This window comes from Lynx canadensis, chromosome C1 (assembly GCF_007474595.2).
Source record: "Lynx canadensis isolate LIC74 chromosome C1, mLynCan4.pri.v2, whole genome shotgun sequence".
Lineage (NCBI taxonomy): Eukaryota > Metazoa > Chordata > Mammalia > Carnivora > Felidae > Lynx > Lynx canadensis.
In genome coordinates, this window is record NC_044310.1 from 188,494,905 (window position 1) to 188,519,328 (window position 24,424).

General features: G+C 35.0%; 1 protein-coding gene, 1 non-coding gene and 2 pseudogenes across 3 annotated transcripts in view; 1 reads left to right on the plus strand and 3 right to left on the minus strand.

Annotated features, from left to right (window-relative positions):
• Positions 1 to 24,424, plus strand: part of CARF (calcium responsive transcription factor) — a 58,093-nt gene that overhangs the window by 18,598 nt on the left and 15,071 nt on the right. For both annotated transcript variants that reach the window (XM_030323603.1, XM_032594460.1), the window contains exons 5-12: positions 387 to 614; positions 4,675 to 4,795; positions 5,789 to 5,918; positions 7,189 to 7,273; positions 11,876 to 12,065; positions 16,649 to 16,769; positions 20,950 to 21,093; positions 24,091 to 24,324. In XM_030323603.1, the coding sequence (XP_030179463.1) occupies positions 387 to 614; positions 4,675 to 4,795; positions 5,789 to 5,918; positions 7,189 to 7,273; positions 11,876 to 12,065; positions 16,649 to 16,769; positions 20,950 to 21,093; positions 24,091 to 24,324 (1,253 nt within the window). The remainder of the gene's footprint in view (positions 1 to 386; positions 615 to 4,674; positions 4,796 to 5,788; positions 5,919 to 7,188; positions 7,274 to 11,875; positions 12,066 to 16,648; positions 16,770 to 20,949; positions 21,094 to 24,090; positions 24,325 to 24,424) is intronic.
• On the minus strand, positions 10,295 to 10,746 carry LOC115521531 (annotated as a pseudogene).
• TRNAK-UUU lies at positions 12,613 to 12,685 on the minus strand. Its single transcript has one exon. It is a non-coding gene; the product is annotated as a tRNA-Lys (tRNA).
• On the minus strand, positions 19,526 to 20,613 carry LOC115521541 (annotated as a pseudogene).

Here is a 24,424-nt window from a genome sequence, read left to right on the forward strand (position 1 = left end):
TGGCTATTATAAATAATGCTGCTATAAACATAGAGGTGCATGTATCCCTTTGAATTAGTGGTTTTGTATTTTTGGAGTAAGTACCCAGTAGTGTGATTACTGGATCATAGGGTAGCTCTATTTTTAACTTTTGGAGGAACCTCCATACTATTGTCCACAGTGCCTGATAAATGTTCTATTTTATTTATTTTTTTATTGTGACATTAGGGGCAACTGGCTGGCTCAGTGGGTAGAGCATGTGACTCTTGATATCAGGGTTGTGAGTTCAAGCCCTGCATTGGGTGTAGAGATTACTTAAAAATAAAATCTTTAGAAAAAAAAACTTTTTTTTAATTGTGACATTATGTTTTACAAACACCCAAGTGCTTTTTTTCTCTTTGCAAAAGCATCTAACCTGTATGGACTCCAGGGATCCTTCCTTTGGACAAAATGGTTCTCCTAGAATTTTACCCATCACCTCTCATGAAGTAGATAATTCACTCACATCACAGAATATACCAGGGACCCTGACTCAGACACAGACTCTTTCTACAGAACAATTCCATCTAGTGGACCAAAATGGGCAGCCTATTCAATATGAACTTCAGTCATTGGGGGATTCTAATGCACAAATGGTGAGTATATTTTATAAATAATAAGTTTTACCCTATTTAGCAAATGTATTAACCTTACTAATTTCTTGAAACTTGACTTACATTGCTTTGAAAATACTATTTCTGTGACATTCGTTTTTAAGTTATGTGAAGATTTTAAAAGATTTCCTTTTAGAACTACTAACAGTACATTAAACCAATACTTCCCAGCCACTATGTCTAAGCATGATGTGACTTTGAGATTAGTTGGAAATGTGTCATAACCTGTAACTAGTGCCAGAGTTTACATGTAACTTACATTTATTTTTGTATATACATTTGAATTCAAGGTTATTGCTTTATCCACATCTCAGTCACTAACTTGCATGCCATGTGCCACTGTGCTTTCTTGAAGCAAAAGAAAGCTATGGAAGTACCAATGATATACTGGCAATCAGACATACCTTGGTAATGGGCAGATATGTGTGTGTCATGTGAATAACAATGTATAAAGATGAAATTCCTGCTTTAATCTATTAGCTAAAGTATTTATGATTAAGTTTATAGTTTGAGTAGAAGAAATAAAAGATGGTTTTGATTGAAATGAGAGAATTACTGAGCAAAACTTCTCAGTTGCTCTCTGATTAATAAGAATATCCTTACATTAGTAATAATGTGAAGAATAATGTATTTCTTGTTTACCTGTATTTTTAAAATTTTCTACAATGGGTATAAATTTCATAATAAAAATTATTTTAAAAATTATAGCTTCAGTTATAAATTATACCACAGGTGAGCAACCATTTTACCTAAAATTAATCCCTGTTTTGATTCTAGTCTGGAGAATTCTAGAGTTATTCTATTTCTATTGTATGAAGGGCTATCATTTTACACATGGTAGTTGTCTTAAACACATTAAAGTCACTTATTTGAGTCTAAAAAGTGTTAGAGTTCCCATTCTCTTTGTAATTGTATTAAACTTTCTGTACAAAATGATCTTAAAGATGATTTTACATTGTTTGGGGTAGGAGATGATAAGGGTAGGAGAGAGTTACCTGAAACTATGAAATAGGAAACCCATAGCATGAAGCATGGAAATAAATGTAAGACACATAGAGTATAAGGAACCAAAGATTAGAAAGTGGTGATGTTTGGGGAAACTTAGTGGAGCTTTTGGGGGCTTGTTTTAAATAGATTTTAGTTTTTAGAGCAGTTTTAGGTTCAAAGAAAAACTGAGCAGAAGGTACAGTGATTTCTCATAAAGCCCCTGCCCCTACACACACATAGTCTTACGCATTTTCAACATCCCCACCAAGTGGAACTTTTTTAAAGAAATTACTTTTTTTATATGATTTTTTTTAATGTAGAAGTTAATCAAGGAACTAGTAAAGCTTCTGTAGTGGGTGAATCTGTAACACATGAGGAGGCTTTAAAGTGAAGCAGGGAAAAATAAAGTGAAGTAGGGATGGTATTTTGGATTTATTAGGAATATTGTATAGTACACAAAGAACCCAGTAAATATGACTACTTATTAGCCAAGGTTTTCTGATAATATTCATGATCTGCCTCAAATAGAATGTATTGCAACAGATGACTTTTCAAAACAGTTTTGTTTTCATAGCAAAGGTTAAAGATAATTGACTTCTTTTTTAAATAGGAAAAGTAATATTGTCACCATTATCAAATTACATGAACTGAAAATAGTTTTTTAGCTACCGAGTAGAATAAGCTAAGAGGAGGAGGAGGAGACTCTTCTCTACCATTCATAGGAAATATATTTTCAAAATTAAGAAGATATTCCACAGATCATTTTTTTTTAAGTTTATTTATTTTGAGAGAGAGCAGGAGCACAGAGGAGGGGCAGACAAAGAGAGGGAGAGAGAGAATCCCAAGCAGGTTTCATGTGGTTAGCACAGAGCCCAACATGGGGCTCAAACTCATGAACCATGAGATCATGACCTGAGCTGAGATCAAGAGTCAGACGCTTAACCAACTGAACCACCCAGGTGCCCCCCACGATTGTTTCAATTATGATATTTTCATATGATTAAATTATAAATATATGTGTTTTGTTAGGATTTAGTAATAACCACAGCACTATTCTCTAAGAATAAATGAAATATTTTTCACAAATCTTTAATCTCATTTAAGGAGGAAAGTATTTATTTTTAAAATAACATATACTTTATTTTACTTTATTTTGTTTTTTTTTTTTAATTTTTTTTTTCAACATTTATTTATTTTTGGGACAGAGAGAGACAGAGCATGAACGGGGGAGGGGCAGAGAGAGAGGGAGACACAGAATCGGAAACAGGCTCCAGGCTCTGAGCCATCAGCCCAGAGCCTGACGCGGGGCTCGAACTCCCGGACCGCGAGATGGTGACCTGGCTGAAGTTGGACGCCCAACCGACTGGGCCACCCAGGCGCCCCTTATTTTGTTTTTTAAAGTTTATTTATTTTGAGAAGGACAGAGAGAGCAAGCAGGGGAGTGGCAGAGAGAGAGGGAGAGAGGGAGAATCCCAAGCAGGCTCTGCACTGTCAGCACAGAGCCCCGTGTGGGACTTGAATCCATGAAACTGTGAGATCAGGACCTGAGCTGAACTCAAAAGTTGGACGCTTAACCAAGTGAGCCACCCAGGCTCCCCTAAGGAGAAAATAATTTAAAACCATGTTATTACTGTTGCCTTTTAAAGTCCAGCAGTGTTTTTATATTATTTTTGCATTTTTTAGGTTGAATAACATGATCAGATAATGGGAAGCAGTAGTTGTTTGAATTTGGGTTTGAATTTCAACTTATCACTATGTAACTTTGTGTTATTTTGCATGAGTTGTGTAACCTCTTGTGACAATTTCCTCAAGTATAAAATGTATATACTTCATATACATGTGATAAGGATTAAATCTGGTAAGGCATGTAAAGTCCTGCCATTTTGTATGGTCTCAACAAATGTAAAGCAATTATCATCATCAGACTTTACAATTGCTTTTTCATAATGAATTGGTAAAAGGTATGGCAAGATATTTTTCTCTCAAGAAACGATAAACATTAGGAGAGGGTATCAACTACTACTCTTAATTTCTGGGAAATGTTTATGATTATATTTAAAGCATTCTACCTTGTTGAAGTTTTTTTTTCCAATTTAATTTTTTCTCAAATTAAAATTTTTTCAATTGACCCTCTTGAAACTGGGACTACAGTCTCTCTCAGACATCAGCAATGTTTTCATGTTTTATATAGCAAAAAGGCAGTCTTGGAAAGTGGGTTGTAATGATTATGAAGAGTTACTTGTATTAGGGAGAACTGAGGCTAGTGGACTTTGGGTAAAAGAATAACACTATGTCAATAGAGGAGTAGTGTGTTAGGTAATAGAGTTTACACAGTGTCCCAAAAGTCTGGAAATATAGGATAAACTTATTTTCAAATAATGTATTAGTTTTATGTTCAGATGATAGGCGTTAAAGTGTTTTTCTTCAGCTTCAAACACCCTTTTCATTGACCTCTAAATTTGAGACAATGGATTCAATTGTTAAATTGAAGGAAAAAAGTAATCTATGATTTTTCCTATATTTTCAGACTTTTGGGGCATTCTATGGTATTCCTCATGGACCATGATAGGATATATATATATATATATATATATATATATATAAATTCAGGGATATAAAGATAAATTCTGTTTAATTAGACATCTAACAAGGTACTGTTTTTACATGTGACAAATGATTACCACACAAATAATTCAAACACATAGGGATATAATACAGTAAGGAGAAAAAAGTAAATATATTAAGTCCAATGAGAGCCTTGTTCATATTACTAAGTAATTAGACCTCATCCAAGTGTAATAATTAAGAGCATAGGTGGTTAAGATCATAGGACATATGGCTAAATTGCCTGTTTTGAAACTTGGCTTTACCACTTACCAGGTGTAAGACTTTGGAAAAAAATCTTTGTGTACCTCAGTGTTTTCATGTATAAAATGAGGGAAATAAATAGTAACCACCATAGAGGTAGGCGTGTCTTTAATAATTTATTTAAGTAATAATTCTGTCAAATCATTGCTGGCTTATGCATTTCATTTTTTTTTTTAATGCTTCCAAGATGATTGTTCCTAGCCCATCAGAAAATGGACAGGTGCTGCGTGTAATTCCATCTACCCAGACAGGAATGGCACAAGTAATTATTCCTCAGGGGCAGCTTGTGGATGTGAATAGCCCTCAGGGTAAGTAATGTTGGGATATAGGGGATTTATATTTAAAAAATGTATATTCCAGAAAATCACCTCATGAAAGTCAGTGCTAATTGGTCTCTTTGGGTAAGATTTTGAACTGAATAATCAGAAAAAGTTTCTTAGCCCAAATAAATTTCAAGTTCATTTTTCAACCCCTGTCTAGGTTAGCTGTCTATTTCATTTTGGAATTCTATGAAGCTGGTTGACTCTTGCTTCCTTCCAAATGACCAGTGAGCATAATAAATTCTTCTTAATTATAATAACAGTAATAATAACAGCAACAATAACAAGAATATAATGTTAATAGCTACTGGAGAAATTTTTACTTTTGTATTTTTATCGATACTTTTGTTAGCCATGTGACTCATTACTCTTTTGTTTAACTATTCTTTTCATCTTTGCTGTTTCCCTCTTTGTTCCTTCAGATTCAGAAAGGAGAATCATGCTCCCCATTTTTTTTAATTCTTTACCTATTTGGTAATATCCCTGTTAGTTCTTGTCTTTTGCTTCCCTTCCTTTTCTCTTTTCTAACACCATAGCTACACTGTTTCATTGTTCATTCATAGCTAATGATTTAGAGTAGATATTTTTACGTTAGTGTTATGATTCTTTGTCTTTGTTAACAGTTAAAACTTACAGAAAAGAAAGTTTGCAGAAAAAAAATAAACATGGCTTAGAAATGAGTTTTATATTTTCCCATTACATTATGAAACAATTAACATAACAGTTCTACCACTTTTATATCCTAGCTGTTCAATTTAAGCTTCAAAAACTTAATTACAAAATTTCAGTAGTCAGTATTATAATTTGAAACTAAACAAGTTTATTAGAGAAATTCTCAATAAAGCGTTATAAGTTTTGTTATCTTTATCTTTAGAGTACATCTTGCCTTTCCTATTTCAAATGTATGAGTTCTAATTAGTTACCTTGTCATTGTCTTATTCAAGATATTGATGTTGCTTTGTTCTTTTTATTGCTGTTAAGATGTCTCTGAAGAGAAACCCAGTGACAGAAACTTACCAACCATAAGAGTGGATGTTCTAGCAGACAATACCAGTAATTATACTCTTCATCCACAAGCATCCCTCACATTGCCCAAAAAGACCGTGGCCAGGTGAGTCAGTGGGAGAGAGAAGTTCATCTTTTGAATTCATCATGGAGATCTTTTTTGAAATTACCACATCTAAAGCTGGCTGGCTATAGAAAAGATCAGAAATTCAGGAAATAGAATAAACATTAACCTAATTATCAAATATCTTTAATTATTTTAATGGCATCTTGGCAACAAGGAGGCTATCCTAGAAGGTATAGTGTCTGAAGTATTACCTTTCCTCAGTGACACTTGCCCGTTATCTTTTGAAGCAATCTGAAAATATCTGACACTCATAGGGTTTTTAGAATTAAAAAAAAAAAAAGAAAGAAAGAAATATCCATTCTAGTTCCTAAAATCATCTCTTATGCATTTAATTCCTCTGTGGTAAAGTGTTTAAATGTTTCTTATTAATATCTATTTCAGCTTTTATTTTTGCCTTAACATTGTTTATAGTAATTTAGGGAAATATAGATATAGGTTTTGTATTATTTATTTTCTTTTAACTGTTTATGAAAATATTAAAAATTAACACAATGTTTATGACATTTAGTCTTAGAACTTGACATAATATCATGTTAACTCTTAAAAAACCACCTAAAGATGTTTTATTCATTTTTTTGTAAATGAAAAAAAAATTATGAGAAGACAGCAAAGTAAGCGTTGAGGGAGATAAATAAACCACTTACATTTATTGGGACTACAGATATTTGGAAGAAGAAACTTAGGCCTTTGCTTTAGCAGCTAATAAGATGGTAATGTTTAAAGAAAATTAATACATCCATCACTCTATCATTATTATTACAATTTTTTAAAGATTTTATTTATGTATGTATGTATGTATGTAAGCAAGCAAGCTCTACACCCAATGTGCGGCTCGAACTCATGACCCTGAGATCAAGAGTCACATGCACTACCAACTGAGCCAGCCAGGTGCTCCTACTATTACAGTTTCTTTTCTTTTTTTTCCTTTTCTTTTCTTCTTTAAGATTATTTATTTTGAGAGAGCGTGCATGAGCAGGGGAGGGGTAGAGAGAGAATCCCAAGCGGATTCATCTGTGGAGCCAGATGCAGAGCTTGAACCCATGAGCTGAAATATCATGAACTGAGCAGAAATCAAGAGTCCAACACCCAACTGACTGAGTCACCCAGGCGCCCCTACAATTTCTTATTGATGACCTCAATATATTGTCTTTAACACTGGCTAATGGGATAAAGCAGTTGAATGTCATGTGTGTTTGTGTGAATGCAACTTACAATATGTGTTTATATACATATTCCTCCCTTTTCCCAGAATGCTTGAAGAGCCCTTTCTGGCTCCTCTCCAGCCACTTTCTTCTAACACACCTATGTGGGCTTGCCGTCTTAGGAGCTGTGAGGTGAGTTAAAGATAATCCTTACTTAGATTCACTAAATTGATTGTAATGCATCCCCAAATGTCCACTTTTGAGTCCAACTAATGGAGACTATCTGTTCTGTAATTTTTGTTCATGTGTATGCTAACTCTGATCTCACCTATTCTTTTATTCCTTAGAGATTTTAAGCTCTGTTGAAACAGATCATACAGATCCCTTCATGCTTCACTATCATGTCTTCTCTTGCAACTCTTTTCCTTTGTCTCATGAAACTTCACTATCATGTTTCTCTACTTTTTATCTTTTGACCATTCCTTCTCTTTCTTTGCTTGCATTTATTTCTTTTCATGTTCTCAGTGGAAATTCTTTAAACTGTTTGACCTTATTTATCTACACTTTATCTTTTGAACTGCTGATCAACTTTGCTAAGTTTCAACTCTCACTTCTATAAAAATGATTTCCAAATATATATCACTGGTCCTTTAATTGTTGCCTTGCTCTTGTCTCAGATCTCCAGCTACTTTCTTGTAGCTTTACTTGAATTTCACTTCGAATTCACCATATGCTAAACTTAAATTACCATATCACAACTCGCTGTACTTCCTAAATCCCTTGTCCCTGTAATGATAAATACCATTTCTTTAGACATTCCAGCACAGTATTTTAGACTAATTTCTTTCTTTCCCGTATTCAAGTAATCACTTGAGTCTCACAGTTTTTCCTTTAAAACCTCTCTCTTCTTTTTGTGAGGCAGTTGGGGCTGCCTCTTCCACAGATCTTTGTTATTTCAAACTCAATGACAGTAACAGCCTTCCCTCTAAGCTCGTTGACTCTTCCATTTCTGGTCCCCACTGTCTAGTTTTCTAAAACTACCTGGCTTTAAATATTGCTTTCATTATTTTTTCTCACTGCCCAACAGGTTCAGTGTTATTTTTTCCATATCATTTACCACTATACATAACTTTTAAGGTTTTTCATTATCTGGTATTACCTTATCTTGTCCTATTTTATTTACTACTTTACCTCATCTTTTATTCTTGTTAGCCTACTCTTCCTAGTTTGTACAGACACTTCAGAATCTTTCTTTAATTCTGCCTTCACTTGTCTTTATTTCCATTTCCTAATATGTTTTCTTTTCTTCTGTTTACCTTTGTAACCATTCTTCAAATCCCAGTGCAAGTTCTATATATCTTTTCTTTAAATAATCTAATGATTATTTTAGCTTTTATATATCTCTTTAAATTCTTTGGTATTTATTATCATTACCATTATTTTTTAAAAAATCTTTTTTTAAAGTTTATTTATTTTGAGAGAGAGGGCACAAACAGGGGAGGGCAGAGAGAGAGAGGGAGAGAGAGAACCCCAAGCAGGCTCTGCATAATCAGCATAGAGCCCAGTGTGGGGCTTGATCTCACAAACCGTGAGATCTTGACCTGAGCTGAAATCAGGATTGGATGCTCAACCAACTAACTGGGCCAACCAGGCATCCCAAGAAAATTACTTTTTTGTTGTTGTTGTTAACTTTTTTTAATGTTTATTTTATTTTTGAGAGAAAAAGACAGAGTGTGAGTGGGGGAGGGGCAGAGAGAGAGAAGGAGACACAGAAATCTGAAGCAGGCTCCAGACTCCAAGCTGTCAGCACAGAACCCAGTGCGAGGATCGAACTCATGAACCTCAAGATCATGACCTGAGCCGAAGCCTACCGCTTAACCATCCAGGCGCCCCATCCCAAGGAAAAAAATTTTTTTAAATTTTCTAATGCTTATCTATTTTGACAGAGAGAGAGAGTGAACAGGGGAGGGGCAGAGAGAGAGGGAGACACAGAATCCGAAGTAGGTTCCTGGCTCTGAGCTGTCAGCACAGAGCCTGACTTGGGGCTCAAACTGACAAGCTGTGAGATCATGACCTGAGCCGAAGTCGGATGCTTAACTGACTGAGCCACCCAGGCACTCCCAGAAAAAAATCCTAATAATCAAGTATAATGATGAGATCTATTGCAATGATTAGGACATGTTTACTATTGTTGATTTTCTAAGTCATATATATTTAGGTGTATATGTATAGATGGATAGATTTTTTTTTTCCCTCACATTTTTGTTACTCATACTTTTTCACTGGTTTCCAAAAGTAACTATTATTGTTTTTGATGACAGTTTTTATTTTTTATTTTTTATTAAAAAAATTTTTTTTAACGTTTATTTTTGAGACAGAGAGACAGAGCATGAACGGGGGAGGGTCAGAGAGAGAGGGAGACACAGAATCTGAAACAGGCTCCAGGCTCTGAGCAGTCAGCACAGAGCCTGACGCCGGGCTTGAACTCACAACCATGAGATCATGACCTGAGCTGAAGTCGGACGCTTAACCGACTGAGCCACCCAGGCGCCCCTGATGACGGTTTTTAAAATCATTATTATAAGCTTAACAGAATGCTACAAAAATTAAAGCATTAGCAATTATGTGGCCAAATCACCTTGTTTTACAACCATGATACATTGTGTGTGGCTTCCCTAATGTCATACATCTTGTAAGAAACTGGTTAAAACTGCCCAACAGAATGTTTTTCTATGGGCATTTATTAGATTTCACCAAAATGTAGTAGTTGGATAAATTTCAAAACTGTATTAAACTTTTATCTCCTGATAGAGGCCTGGTTATATTCTACTAATTCTGAATTTTTCCTTTTTTTTTTTTTTTGGCAATATTATGAACTCTATTCATTTTATTTGTTTAAAAAATGGCATAGCTGGACTTCAAGTTTCTACTTTTATTGGTAGTCAGTATTTTGGTGAAGATATATCTAGGCTAGAAAAAAATTTATAAGTCTACACATTTTATTATTTTTAGGGGAAATTGGAGATAATGTATTGCTTGGCATCAGATTATCTCTTCTTATTATGGCCCAAAGTACATCCACAGCAGTATTGTGATAATTTCATCTTGTTAAATGTATTCCTGTAGGGTGAAATAGTTAGTCTAATACAGTATCAAGATTCCTAGTCCCATATCTCTGCTCTTATTCCCTCCATTTTTTTTGTCACATTAAAACACAATTGAAGTATTTTTATTTTATGTACAATGAGTTGGCATTAAGGTAGGTATCTTGGATATCTGCAGTTAAAGTAGGTATCTTGGATGACCCATTCAAGGAAGTTCACGTAGTCCAGCTTAATGAAGCCTGTATCCTTCACATACTGACAGAAACACTGGAGGCACATGTTGAGGCTGTATTCACACATCAGACCATGCTGGTTTGAGCAGATGCAACAAGAACAAGAACCCTGGCCAGATTTCCTCAGTGGCTCCAGCAGAGCTGCTGGTGAACCAATTTGCACTCTCAGATGCAACGAGGCAAAATGTTGCTCTTGTTCCCTTTAATGAGGAAATATTCATGGAGCCAATTTCATGGAATTCATGCATTTTATGTAAGAGATCACAGTTAACAGATTTTCTCTACTGGTGTAGAAAAAACTTCTACTTCTGTTGAGGGATACTCCCATGGTTGTGAGTGGATAGTATCAATTTATTTACACGATTTACTTATACCTTCCTTGTTTTAGGAAGAATGAAGACAGCCTACAAAAATACATAAAATATATTAGCAAGGTAGAAATTGAAAGAATAAAAAACAAGAATGTAACGATAAAATGGAAGTAAGAAATGTGTATCTTAATGAACTGTACATACACACATACACACACGCATACATATGCGCGCGCGCACACACACACACACCCTTGTCTATAAGCATCTACATTTCAGAATGGGAAAACCCAGTTAGTTACTAAATTCTGTGTCCATTAGATAAAAGTAATTAAGTTGATTTCCATAAAATAAAACCATTAACTATTTTTGGTTCTAGGTTCAGACAGGATTTTCTTTCAGAGAAGGATCTTCATAAAAAGAATCTTGAGGGGCACCTGGGTGGCGCAGTCGGTTAAGCGTCCGACTTCAGCCAGGTCACGATCTCGCGGTCCGGGAGTTCGAGCCCCACGTCAGGCTCTGGGCTGATGGCTCAGAGCCTGGAGCCTGTTTCCGATTCTGTGTCTCCCTCTCTCTCTGCCCCTCCCCCGTTCATGCTCTGTCTCTCTCTGTCCCAAAAAAATAAATAAACATTGAAAAAAAAAAAAAAGAATCTTGATATAATGAGCAAATTCTTTGATATCATTTCAATATGGGAGATACATCACAATTTTCATAGATTTTCAAAAATATTTGTGTCATGTCAAGATTAATTTCAATAAAAGAAGCTCCACAGGGAGCCAGTACTTCATGGCTAGTTTGTGTTGATCTGGTTGGATCTAAGGGTAAAATTTAAATATATGGAAGAATGGATACATAATGTATTCTTCAAGCTGTCCTCCCTAACTGATATTTCTCTCAAACAAGATTTTGATACTGATGGTATGACCATGAGTTTGAAATAATATTCTCTAACAAATACTTGGAGAATATTTACTTGAAATCAGATCAGATACACTGGTTGTAATACACCATTGATCTGACAGGAGAATGACATTCTGTTTTAAAAACTGATGAGTCTTTTATCTTGGAAAATCACTTCATTAAATTTTTGGTACAGTGAAACATTTGCTAATAATTTTGTTATTTAATTTCTATAATATGCAGAAAATTGGAGATTCTTACCGTGGCTACTGTGTAAGTGAAACTGAATTAGAAAGTGTCCTAACATTTCACAAGCAGCAAACTCAGAGTGTTTGGGGGACCCGCCAATCTCCAAGTCCAGCCAAGCCAGCTACACGCTTGATGTGGAAATCTCAATATGTTCCATATGATGGAATCCCATTTGTCAATGCAGGTACTTTTTAAAAGAAATTTTTTTTAAAGTTTCAGCACACCCATGATACACTGTGAAAATGTGGTTTTCCTAAAAGTTTTCTACCAAATTTTTCACTTTGGTGGATGACAGCTGAATGTTAATTGATGAAAATGCATATTAAACTAAAAATAAAACAAATATAACCAATTATTTTTATGATAAAATTGTATTATGTTAGAATAAATAATGCTTTCTTTAGATGTATTGATAAATAGAAAATAAAAACATTAACATAGCAATTTTATTATTTTAAATATGTGTATCTGTTGAATTTTTTTTTTTATGAAATTCAGATATTCTCTTCTTTCTCTTGATTTGTCTTGTGGGACAAATATGTGTTCATTTTATGTAACTCTGGACTTACTACATAGAATTTGTATGCAATCTGGAGTTACTAAACAGAATTCTAAGAGTAAGATACTCAAACATCAGATGTGTTACATATGGTATTCTCAAATACCAGGCTAGTGTGTATTAAAGTGGTAGAGTTTTGGTTGTTTTTTTTAAGATTTTTAAGTCATCTTTACACCCAACATAGGGCTCGAACTTACAACCCCGAGATTAAAAGTCACATGCTCTACCAACTGAGCCAGCCAGGTACCCCTGAAGTGGTAGGGTTTCAAACAATTCCCAGAGATTTATCCTAGGACTAGTCAGACTCCCAAGAACATAAAAATAAGTGATTTATTTCAGGACTATGGGAATACTGAGTCAGCTGGAGGAGTTGCAGTCTTATCCTGGACCTCTGAGGGTAAAAAAAAGATACTTAGAAGAAGATGAGATAAATGTAACCTCTTCTGCCCAGGTTTCATCACTATCTTATAAAAGAAATGCAACATTTCCCCCCTCCCTAGATTTTATCCCCATGTTAACTCTCCACAGGCAACCACCACATAAATTTAGTATGTATCTTTCCAGTCTATATTTGTATACTTTGCCATACATGTTTGTCTTTATAATAATATATTGTTTTGAATACTTTTAAATATTCATAAATAGTAAACTACAGTCTTATGTAAATTTTCACTCACTTATTTCTTTTTTTTCCACCCTTATTTCTTGAAATCTGTACATATTGATACTTATAGACCTTAATTTAACTAATATATAACATTCCAGCATATCACCAGTAATATCAAAAATAATGCCACTAATGATCATTTAAGATGTTTCTAACTTTTCAATATTACAAAGAATGCTGTAGTCAAATCTTGACAGTGTACATTTTCTGTTGAGAAGATGGAAATAAGATAATGGTGTATGCTTTAAAGTGGAGATGCTGAGTTGTAAAGTATGCCCTTTACAAGATTATTTCAAGTTGTTCTCTAAAGTGGCTGTACAGGTCCAAGTCTCCTCTCTAAAATTTTTTGGCCACATGTATTTCAGAATTTTTGGAATGTAGCATGATACTATTACAGAATAGTCCTAGCAAGTATTCTATAGACACTATCACATAATCAAACACAGTAATACTTTATGGATAGTCACACTAGGAAGGATAAACAAAAGAACAGAAATAGCCTTGTAAAATTCAGGTCAGGTTTTGTGGTCAAATGAGTTCCAAAAAATTTGTTTTCTGAACTTTTTCTATTTCAGAATTGTACATGAGGGAATGACGACCTGTACCAATTTTTACTTGTTTCAACAATGTATGAAAATTTCCCTTTCCTTCATTCACTTTATGACTTAGCATTGTGGACTTTAAAAATCTTTATATATTCTGGAAATTTTCTCATATATATACACACATATATATATATGTATAGAAAGATATATATAACATATATAACAATATATGAAATCCCATGATTCCATGTATTCATCATCTAGCTTCAACAACACTTAGCATACGGTCAATCTTGTCTCATTTATATCCCCCTTCTTCATTCCTACCTCCAAGATGATTTTCCAGCAAATTCCAGATATCCCATTGTTTTATGTGTAATTACTAAAGTATATATTATATGCTAAAGTATATATCTCTAAAAGATAAGGACTCTTTATACACATGCATATGTTAAGTGAAGTTACATTATTAACACTTTAAAAGAATTAACTAATTTCTTAGTGTCATAGAATGTCCAAAGTTCACATTTCTTTACTTATCTAAGAATTCTTTTTCCCTAGGTTTGTTCAAATTCACTTCCAGAGTTCACAGATCACATTTGTGTTAATTTATCTCTTAAATTTTCCATCTAAAAATTTATTTTCTCTTTTCCCCCAGGGAGTTCCTCCTGTAGAGTTTGTCATATTCTGAGTTTTGCTGATCCCATCTCTGTGATGTAGTTTAGCATGTTTTTTTTTTAAATCTCCTCTATTTCCAGTGAACTATTAGATCTAGAGGCTTGATTAAATGAGGATTTAATCTCCATTAAAGTATTGTACAAAAATGCTTCATAGGTGTGCTGTGTACTTCTTATTGCTATCTATGTGCAACACCTTTTTGTGATGTTAAGATTGATCAGTGGGTTCAGTTATTTTAGAGTATTGTTAAAATTTTTTTTTGCCAATCCAAAGAGTGTGAGATGGTATTTTACTATTGCTTTCATTTGCATTTCCATATTTAGTAGTAAAGTTGAACATCTTTTTATTTGTTCATTTAATATCTTATTTTTTCTTTCTGAATTACCTATTAATAGTCTGCCCATTATTCTGTTTGGTTCTTTATTTTTATTTTTAAAAAATTTTTTAGTATTTATTATTGACAGAGAGAGAGAGAGAGAGAGACAGAGAGACAGAGAGACAGAGCATGAGTGGGGGAGGGCAGAGAGAGAGGGAGACACAGAATCTGAAACAGGCTCTAGGCTCTGAGCTGTCAGCACAGAGCCCGGCGCGGGCTCAAACTCACTGACAGCAAGATCATGACCTGAGCCGAAATCGGACGCTCAACCGACTGAGCCACCAGGGCGCCCCTGGTTCTTTAGTTTTAAAGCTTATTTGTAGTTCTTTATATTCTGCATATTCTTTGTTATATGTGTTGTAAAATACTGTTTTTTAAACTTTTTTACCTTTATGGTGTCTTTTAAATTAAAAAATTTTAATTTTTAATTCATGTCAGCTTTTTCAACACTTTTATTTATGACTGGTGTTTTTTATTTTAAATTTGAAAAGTTTGCTGTGCTCTGCTATACTCTACATGGAACTGGATATTTGACTTAAAGTCATAAACTTTATAGTTTTCACATCCACTTATTTGTATTCTTTTGCTATGTAACAAATTACCCAAAACCTGATGGCTGAAAACAACAAACATTTATCTCATTGTTCCTCTGGGTCAGGAATCCAAGAGCTGCTTAGCAAGGTAGTTCTGCCTCAGGTTCTGTCACAAGACTGCTTGCTCTTAAGGTGTTGGTTGGAGCTGCAGTCATCTCACCACTTGGCTGGGGCAGAATGTGCTTTCAAGCTCACTCATGTGGCTTATTCCTTGCCACATGGGTGTCTCCACAGAGCTGCCTCACCACAGACAGCTGATTTCGCCCAGAGAGAGCAATCCAAGCAAGAGCAAGAGAGTACCCAGGATGGAAGTCACAGTCTTTTTATAACCTAGTATCAAAAATAGCATCTTGTCACTTCTGCCATGTTCATTAGAAGTAAGTTAATAAGTCTAGCCCATGCTCAAGGGGAGGGAATTACACAAGGACATGAGTACTAGGAAAATAGGGATCATTGGGGGCCATATTATAGGCTGGTTATTACATTATTGTAGTCCCCCCTTATCCGCAGTTTCACTTTCCAAGGTTTCAGTTGCCTGTTCTCAACCTCAGTCTGGAAGCAGATGATCCTCCTGACGTTTTGTCAGAAGGTCAGTAGTAGCCTAATGCTACATCACAATGCCTACGTCATTCACCTCACTTCATCTCATCACATAGGCATTTTATCATCTCACATCATCACAAGAAGAAGAAGGGTGAGTACAGTACAATAAATTATTTTGAGAGAGAAACCCCATTCATATAACTTTTATGACAGTATATTGTTATAATTGTTCTATTTTATTAGTTATTGTAATCTGTTACTGTGCCTTAGGTTATTAATTAAACTTTATCATAGGCATATATGTATAGGAAAAAGCATAGTTTATATAGGGTTTAGTACTGTCCATCATTTCAGGCATTCACTGTGGGTCTTGGAACATATCCCCCGCAGATAAGGGGGGACTACTGTATTCTAATAGTACAAATAGAAATAAGGAAATAAATAGTTATAAAATGAAATAAAACTTTAAATGACAATATTTACTAACAAATGTAACTTTTACTGATTTCTACTTATAAGGTGGCAAATTTTATTATTAAAAATTATATGTATGTAAATATCAGTTAACATTCAGTAAATGTGGTATTATCAAATTTCTTTACCATAATGTACATTTGGTAAATATTATAACAAACTCTTATTTTTATGTTTATACATCTTAGTAAGACTTACTGATGTTTTCTTTCCTTAAAGTTGCGTAATCGAAAGTGTAAATTTTGACATTGCCACCACTAAGTTATTTTTATTCTAGTGTCCAGAACAGATGGATACTTCAATTAATATCAATAGTTGGTTTTGGCCTACAGGGAGTAGAGCCGTGGTAATGGAGTGTCAGTATGGGCCAAGGAGAAAAGGTTTCCAGTTAAAAAAAATCAGTGAACAGGAAAGCAGGTCTTGTCAGCTCTACAAAGCCACTTGTCCAGCCCGGTAAGCTTTATTTTTTTTTATTTCCTTTTTTTAAATATTTCATTTTTAATAGCTAATAGACACATTTCTATTAAGTTTAAACAGTGCCAAAAAGTACACAGTGAAACCTAAGTTTCCTTTTATCCTTAACCCTATGTCTCTTTTTAAGGCAACAACTCTTAACAGTTTCTTGTGTAACCCTCCAAAGATATTCTGTGTATATGCATACATATATATCCTCCTTTACACTCAAAAATGTTGAAATCTCAGTAAAACTTATAATATTTTCTTTCCTTAAAGTTAGGTAGTTGTGTACATTCTTTCCTGCTGTGAATTCACATTGCTTTATTTCCATTCTGAATACCTATTATGGTTATTTACTGCACAACTGTTTTGCCTCATACTAGTGTGGATGCAATGACATATACTACTCTATGCTTTGTTTTTTGTTATTTCATTCCCAGTGTGTCTCAAAGCTGCCTCCATATTTGTACATAAAAACGAACTGATTCCTTCCTTTTATTTATTTATTTTAATTTTTTTAATGTTAATTTTTTTTTAATTTTTTTTTAACGTTTATTTATTTTTGAGACAGAGACAGAGCATGAACGGGGGAGGGGCAGAGAGAGAGGGAGACACAGAATCGGAAGCAGGCTCCAGGCTCTGAGCCATCAGCCCAGAGCCCGCCACAGGGCTCAAACTCACGGACCGTGAGATCGTGACCTGAGCTGAAGTCGGACACTCAACCGACTGAGCCACCCAGGCGCCCCATTGTTTATTTATTTTTGAGACACAGAGAGACAGAGCATGAACGGGGGAGGGTCAGAGAGAGAGGGAGACACAGAATCCGAAGCAGGCTCCAGGCTCTGAGCTGTCCGCACAGAGCCCGACATGGGGCTTGAACTCACGGACCATGAGATCATGACCTGAGCCGAAGTCGGACACTTAACCGACTGAGCCACCCAGGCACCCCAGTATTTATTTATTTTAAAAATTGAAATACAACTGACAGATACCATTATGTTAGTTTCATGATTCTTTCAGTAGCCATACAATATTACATTTATGGATGAATTGTCATTTACAAAATTAGTCCTCTGATGATGGACATGTAGGCTCTGAAAAGTATTCTTTATTATTGTATATAAAACTGCAGTATAACATTATGCCTGTTTGTATACTTGTGCAAGAATACCAGTAGAATAAATTTCTTGAAATGAAATTGCTAGAGCAAAGGTTATATTCTTTTAAATGTTGACAGGTATTGTAAAGAAAGTTGTTCTTTAGAGAAATTTTACGAATTACATTCATACCAACAATGTACAAAATCAACACAGTACATTTTAAATAGAATAAGACTACAGACTGGCCATTGCTCTGGGTGAGAGTGAAAAATTTGAAGCAATAAAAGGTTTTTATTATGTTCTTTTCTAATATTTCTTTTTCAGACATTGAAATTTTTAAATTATCAAATAAATAAAATTTAAAAAGATAACATATAAAGGCAGGGTTTAGTTGATCTTTGGAACATTTTATTTCATTATCACATGTCATACACAAACCTCTGCATTCTCAAGAAATTTTTAAAGCCAGTTCAGAAGACTTTTCATATTTAATCTGGTAATGTTAACTTTAGGCAATATTTAAACCTGACTGTGAAACAAAACTTTCAACTGCTTTTAAATATAAGCAGTATAAAAATCTCAGGTATAACTTAAGAGAAAATCTCTGTGTATAAAGAAATAATTTTATTCTCTGTCATTCTACAAGTACTTTTTCAGTATCTACTCCATGCTCAGCAATACATTGGGAAGGAAGGAGACTGAAAGATCTTAAGATTTCGCTTACTCTTGGGAAACTTAAAATATTGTTGGGGTACCTCAGGAAACAGAAAACTGTGGGAGGGGCACACGGGTGGCTCAGGTGGTTAAGTGTCCGACTTCGGCTCAGGTCACTATTTCATGAGTTCGAGCCCCACATCGGGCTCTATGCTAACAGCTTAGAGCCTGGAGCCAGCTTCATATTGTGTCTCCCTCTCTCTCTGCCCCTCCCCCACTCACACTCTGTCCCTCTCTCTCAAAATTAAATAAACATTAAAACAAACAAACAAACAAAAAAAGTATTGGAGAACATAATAGTATAGTATATAGTACCAAATGTGTCAATTAGCTAACTCATCAGAGAAGAAATATATCCATGCAAACTCATTAGCAGGAAAAGTACAAATTAACCTGGATGCTGAAGTTTAGATTGAATTTGGGTAGGTAGAGAATTAGAGAGAAGATAATTGTTTGTAGACCAGGAGCATTCTATAAATAAAGATATGGTGTGATTTTATTTTTGGTATCAGAGAAGGAACATTGAAATGATAAGCTTCACAGAAAAAGCAATTTTATGTTTGAAGTACTTGAAAGTAAGATTAGGTGAATAAGGTAGAGTCATATGGAATGCCTTGAATGCTGCCAAGACATATGTACTTGATTAAAGAGCAGATAAATTCTTCAAGAGAGAACTACAAATGTGAGCAATTATTGTAGCATTGATATATCAAGTGGGTTTAAGGAACAAGGCCCAGAGGACCAGAAGGAGGCTATTAAAATAATCCAGGCATGAGTTTTTGTTTTATTTTTATGCTTAAGATCTATTTATTATTTATTTTTACAAGTAGCAAAGTCCCTCCATTTTTTCTAGCTTAATATACATGGATATAAAAAGCTATTGATTTTACCCTGCCTCCCACCCTGACAGAATGGGGTAAGAGGAGGTTGTGAGCTCAGAGCAGCCTCTTGATGCCAAGGTGGTTCCTTTTTACCTCAGACTTGAACTCTGGTGCTCTAATCAGTTAGACTTTTGCTGATTTCTTTTCAGTTTAAGAAAATCTATGAGTTTGTGAGCATTCTCCCCAGTGTTCGGGTCTACAAAGTCCTTGGGAAGTTGGTTACTCAGATAGGGACTGGGTTGAACTGTTACTTCACTATTTGTGCAGCTGAAAGCTGGAGAATCCTGCTCCAGGGCATCTCTTTCACTAAAATCACCTTTTAAGTTTCTCCCAGATATCAGCTCTTCCCAAGTACACAGCAGTGAATCAGTTAACTTCACCAAATGGATTAAAATCAATCAGCTACACCTTCCCACTGCTGTTTCTAGATACATCCAACACAAAGTCTTCATTTAAGAATTAATACTGTGTTTCTTGGAAAACTCTTGTATGCACCTGCAAATCTTTTTCTTTTGTTTAGAAATATGATCATAGTATTGTGTATAGTCCCTTTGAAAAATACCAGTAAGCTTGTTTTCCTTAACAAAACATCAGAACTCAGCCCCAGAAATTAATTCACACCATTGTTGAAGAACAAGTTCATATTCTGTACGAGGATCTGGAGAATCATCAGTGCAATGAATAAATGGTTGAATGAAGTCAAGAATGATGAAATCAGAACTCTTGAACAATGGAAAGTTGTCACTGAATGTTTTACATTTCAGAGAACTGTTCATTGCTATCCAGTTTGCATCCCTTGGAGCACTCCAGTTAAGCCTAGGAAATACACTGCCTCCACCCCCACCTCACCCTCACCCCACCCCCACCCCTCACCCTGGGGAATCCATAGCTTCATGGACTTTAGTGGTAAACTTGGGAAATTCTGGTGCCATAAGCATAGCCATGTTCTCATCATCCGACCACTACATTTCTTCTGCCTCGTCATCACTGGCTGAGAATGTGTTGGCGGATCTTCTCTTCCTGAAACCACCAGAGTTCCATCATGGAGTAAATAATCCTTCACATTCTGAGGAAGTGGAAGAAGACACACTTGATGGTAAGGCTTCAGAACGGTGGATACCACGTGGAGAAATGCCCCGTATTCATCCTCCAGCTGCTGCTGCCGCCACCGCCCCCACCTCTCCCAGCACCCTCCTGGAACTCCCAGGCAGGAGTTTTTTATGGCTTTCAGAAGAATTGAGAAGAGGGAAATCCAGAAACAAAATTACTATCCATAAATATTCAGATACTCTTATTGACATCATGAGTATTGTTCATTTGCTAAGTATTATGCACTGAAATATGGCTTATTTTTCAACATAATCCTCTGAATGCTTTCTAATTTAATTTTTTAAAAGTTTAATACTTAAACTTTTGCTTGATAAGTTAGATTTTCTTAAGATTATAATATAATGAAACAAATTCTTCTTTTTTTATAAAAAGGATTTACATTAAAAAGGTACAGAAGTTTCCTGAATATAGAGTTCCTACAGACCCCAAAATTGACAAGAAAATAATCCGAATGGAGCAGGAAAAAGCCTTTAACATGCTAAAGAAGAATTTGGTAGATGCTGGTGGTGTTCTTAGGTATGACATTTATATCATTTTTTTTTTATTTTTACAAATTAGCTCCATTTACAAGATTTTTTTTTGCTGTAAGAGAAACTATAATTATGTTTTCTAATTATTTCATTAAGAAAAGGTTTTTATAAGGGACATGTCTCACTAGTGATTTCCTAGGTATTAAAGCAGTTTGTTGCTGTATAAGCCATTGAGTTTATCAGCCAAATGTTTGGATGATGCTGACCAAAGAATTGCATATACCATATGGAAGTTTTTCCCCAAAATGACAAATACAGGTTTAATAACACATATCATTATGTATTTCACACTTTGTTTCTGACACTTCATTGGAACCGAACTTGCAGTCACCTGTATGTATTTTTTTTACCCATCTTTGATTATCTATGACAGCCAGAAATTAATTCTAAGCCCTACATATAATTCCATTTTGTACTTTTTGGGCTTCAGGTTTTATATAAGAAGAAATATTAGCCTTCCTTCTTTCCGTCATATTCAGTCTAGGTGAAGAATTTACAGTAATGCAGTGGGATTAAATATACGGAATATAGTTTTTGTGTGAACTTTAGAAAAACTTTCAGATGTATAGAAAATGAGTAGTCAATAATTAGATCATCCAGGTTAGAGAACATTGCATATAATTTTTAAGTAGGCTCCGTTTCATGCAATATCAATCATTGCAAGCACTTTGTACAAAAGTATCAATTAAAACAGTATCCTACCAGATCATTTCATTTTCCTAGCATCTGTTTTTTGGGCACTGCACTGCTGTATGAAAGATCTGTATTCATCTTCTAGTTAATTCTCTTGCTCATTGGGGCAATTGGAGATGGGGTGCTGTTAGAGGCAGTTTATTGAGTTCCTGTCAGAGAAGATTCTCCCACATAACTCAATAGGCACTGAATTATAGCCACTCTTTGTTTAGACAGATTATAGGTGGAACACAGAAGTTATAATTTGGGGACAAAATAGGAAAATGGGAAAATACACAATTTAAAAGATGATGACTTTAGGGGTGCCTGGCTGCTCTGTCAGTTGAGTGTCTGACTTTGGCTCAGGTTATGATCTCACAGTTTGTGGGTTTGAGTCCACATGGGCCTCTCTGCTGTCAGCAAAGAACTCACTTTGGATCCTCTGTCCCCCTCTGTCTTTGCCCCTCCCTCACTTGTTCTCTTTTTCTCAAAATAAATATACACACTTTAAATGCACAAATAAATAAAAGATGATGACTTTAAAAGTCTTGTTATTTTGAGGTAAAATTTACGTAACATGAAAATTTTTTTATCATGTTTCAGAGCTGGCTTTTTTTTTTTAATTTATTTTTTAAATTTACATCCAAGTTAGTTAGCATATAGTGCAACAATGATTTCAGGAGTAGATTCCTTAATGTCCCTTACCTATTTAGCCCATCCCCACTCCTACAACCCCTCCAGTAACCCTCTGTTCTCCGTATTTAAGAGTCTCTTACATTTTGTCCCCCTCCCTGTTTTTATATTATTTTTGCTTCCCTTCCCTTAGTTCATCTGTTTTGTATCTTAAAGTCCTCATATGAGTGAAGTCATATATTTGTCTTTCTCTGACTAATTTCGCTTAGCATAATGCCCTCCAGTTCCATCCAGTAGTTGCAATTGGCAAGATTTCATTCTTTTTGATTGCTGAGTAATACTCCATTGTATATATATACCACATCTTCTTTATCCATCCATGGACATTTGGGCTCTTTCCATACTTTGGCTACTGATAGCGCTGCTATAAACATTGGGGTGCATGTGTCCCTTCGAAACAGCATACTGGTATCCCTTGGATAAATACCTAGTAGTGAAATTGCTGAGTTATAGGGTATTTCTATTTTTAATTTTTTGAGGAAACTCCATACTGTTTTCTAGACTGGCCGCATCAGTTTGCATTTCCACCAGCAGTGCAAAAGAGATCCTCTTCTTCCACATCCTCACCAACATCTCTTGTTGCCTGAGCGGTTAATGTTAGCCATTGTGGTTTTGAGTTGTATTTCCCTGATGACGAGTGATGTTGAGCATTTTTTCATGTGTCAGTTGGCTATCTGATGTCTTCTTTGGAGAAGTATCTATCCATGTCTTTTGCCCATTTCTTCACTGGATTGTTTTTTGGGTGTTGAATTTGATAGGTTCTTTATAGATTTTGGATACTAACCCTTTATCTGATATGTCGTTTGCAAATATCTTCTCCCATTCTGTCAGTTGCCTTTTAGTTTTGTTGTTTCCTTTGCTGTGCAGAAGCTTTTTATCTTGATGAGGTCCCAGTAGTTCATTTTTGCTTTTGTTTCCCTTGCCTTTGGAGACATGTCAAGTAAGATGTTGCTGTAGCTGAGGTCAAAGAAGTTGCTGCCTCTTTTCTCCTTTAACGTTTTGATGATTTCCTGTCTAACATTTAGGTCTTTCATCCATTTTGAATTTATTTTTGTGTATGGTGTATGAAAGTTGTCCAGTTTCATTCTTCTACGTGTTGCTGTCCAGTTTTCCCAGCACCACTTGCTAAAGAGACTATCTTTATTCCATTGGATATTCTTTCCTGCTTTGTCAAAGATTAGTTGGCCATACATTTGTGCGTCCATTTCTGGCTTCTCTATTCTGTTCCATTGATCTGAGTGTCTGTTTTTGTGCCAGTACCATACTGTCTTGATGATTACAGCTTTGTAATACAGCTTGAATTCTGGAACATGAAATTTAAAATATGATTTTCATATATATTTAACTCCTATACCCCTCCTTTACTTTAAGGCCAGAGTAAAAGTCTATAAAGGTTCATAAAGATTTTTATTTAATTGAGTATAGAGCCAACTTAGAACAAGCAGAGGACATTTTAAGATTTATTTATTAGTTTTAAATTGCTAATTATATTCATTTAATATGATATCATATAATCTTTTCTTAAAAGGTTATTCTTTTTCTTGATGAGGTTTAACATAAGTAACTATGATCCGTGCCTTTGTTTAATAGCATAATTTTAAATATTTCCACTTCTCAGATGGTATGTACAGTTACCTACAAAGCAAGCTCATCAGTATCACGAGTTAGAAACTTCCTGCCTTGCTTTGTCACCTTCCCCTTTTCCTGTGCCTTCTCTTGAAGAAGAGGAAACTGCAATTAGGGATGAAAATTGCGCATTACCCTCACGTCTACATCCTCAAGTAGCACATAAGATTCAAGAATTAGTGTCACAAGGAATAGAACAAGTGTATGCAGTAAGGAAACAGCTAAGGTATGGTAAAAACAAATTGTTCTTTTACATTTTTCATTTTTGTTTGTTGGTTTAAATAATACACTTACCAGGGTGCCTGGGTGGCTCAGTTCGTTAAGTG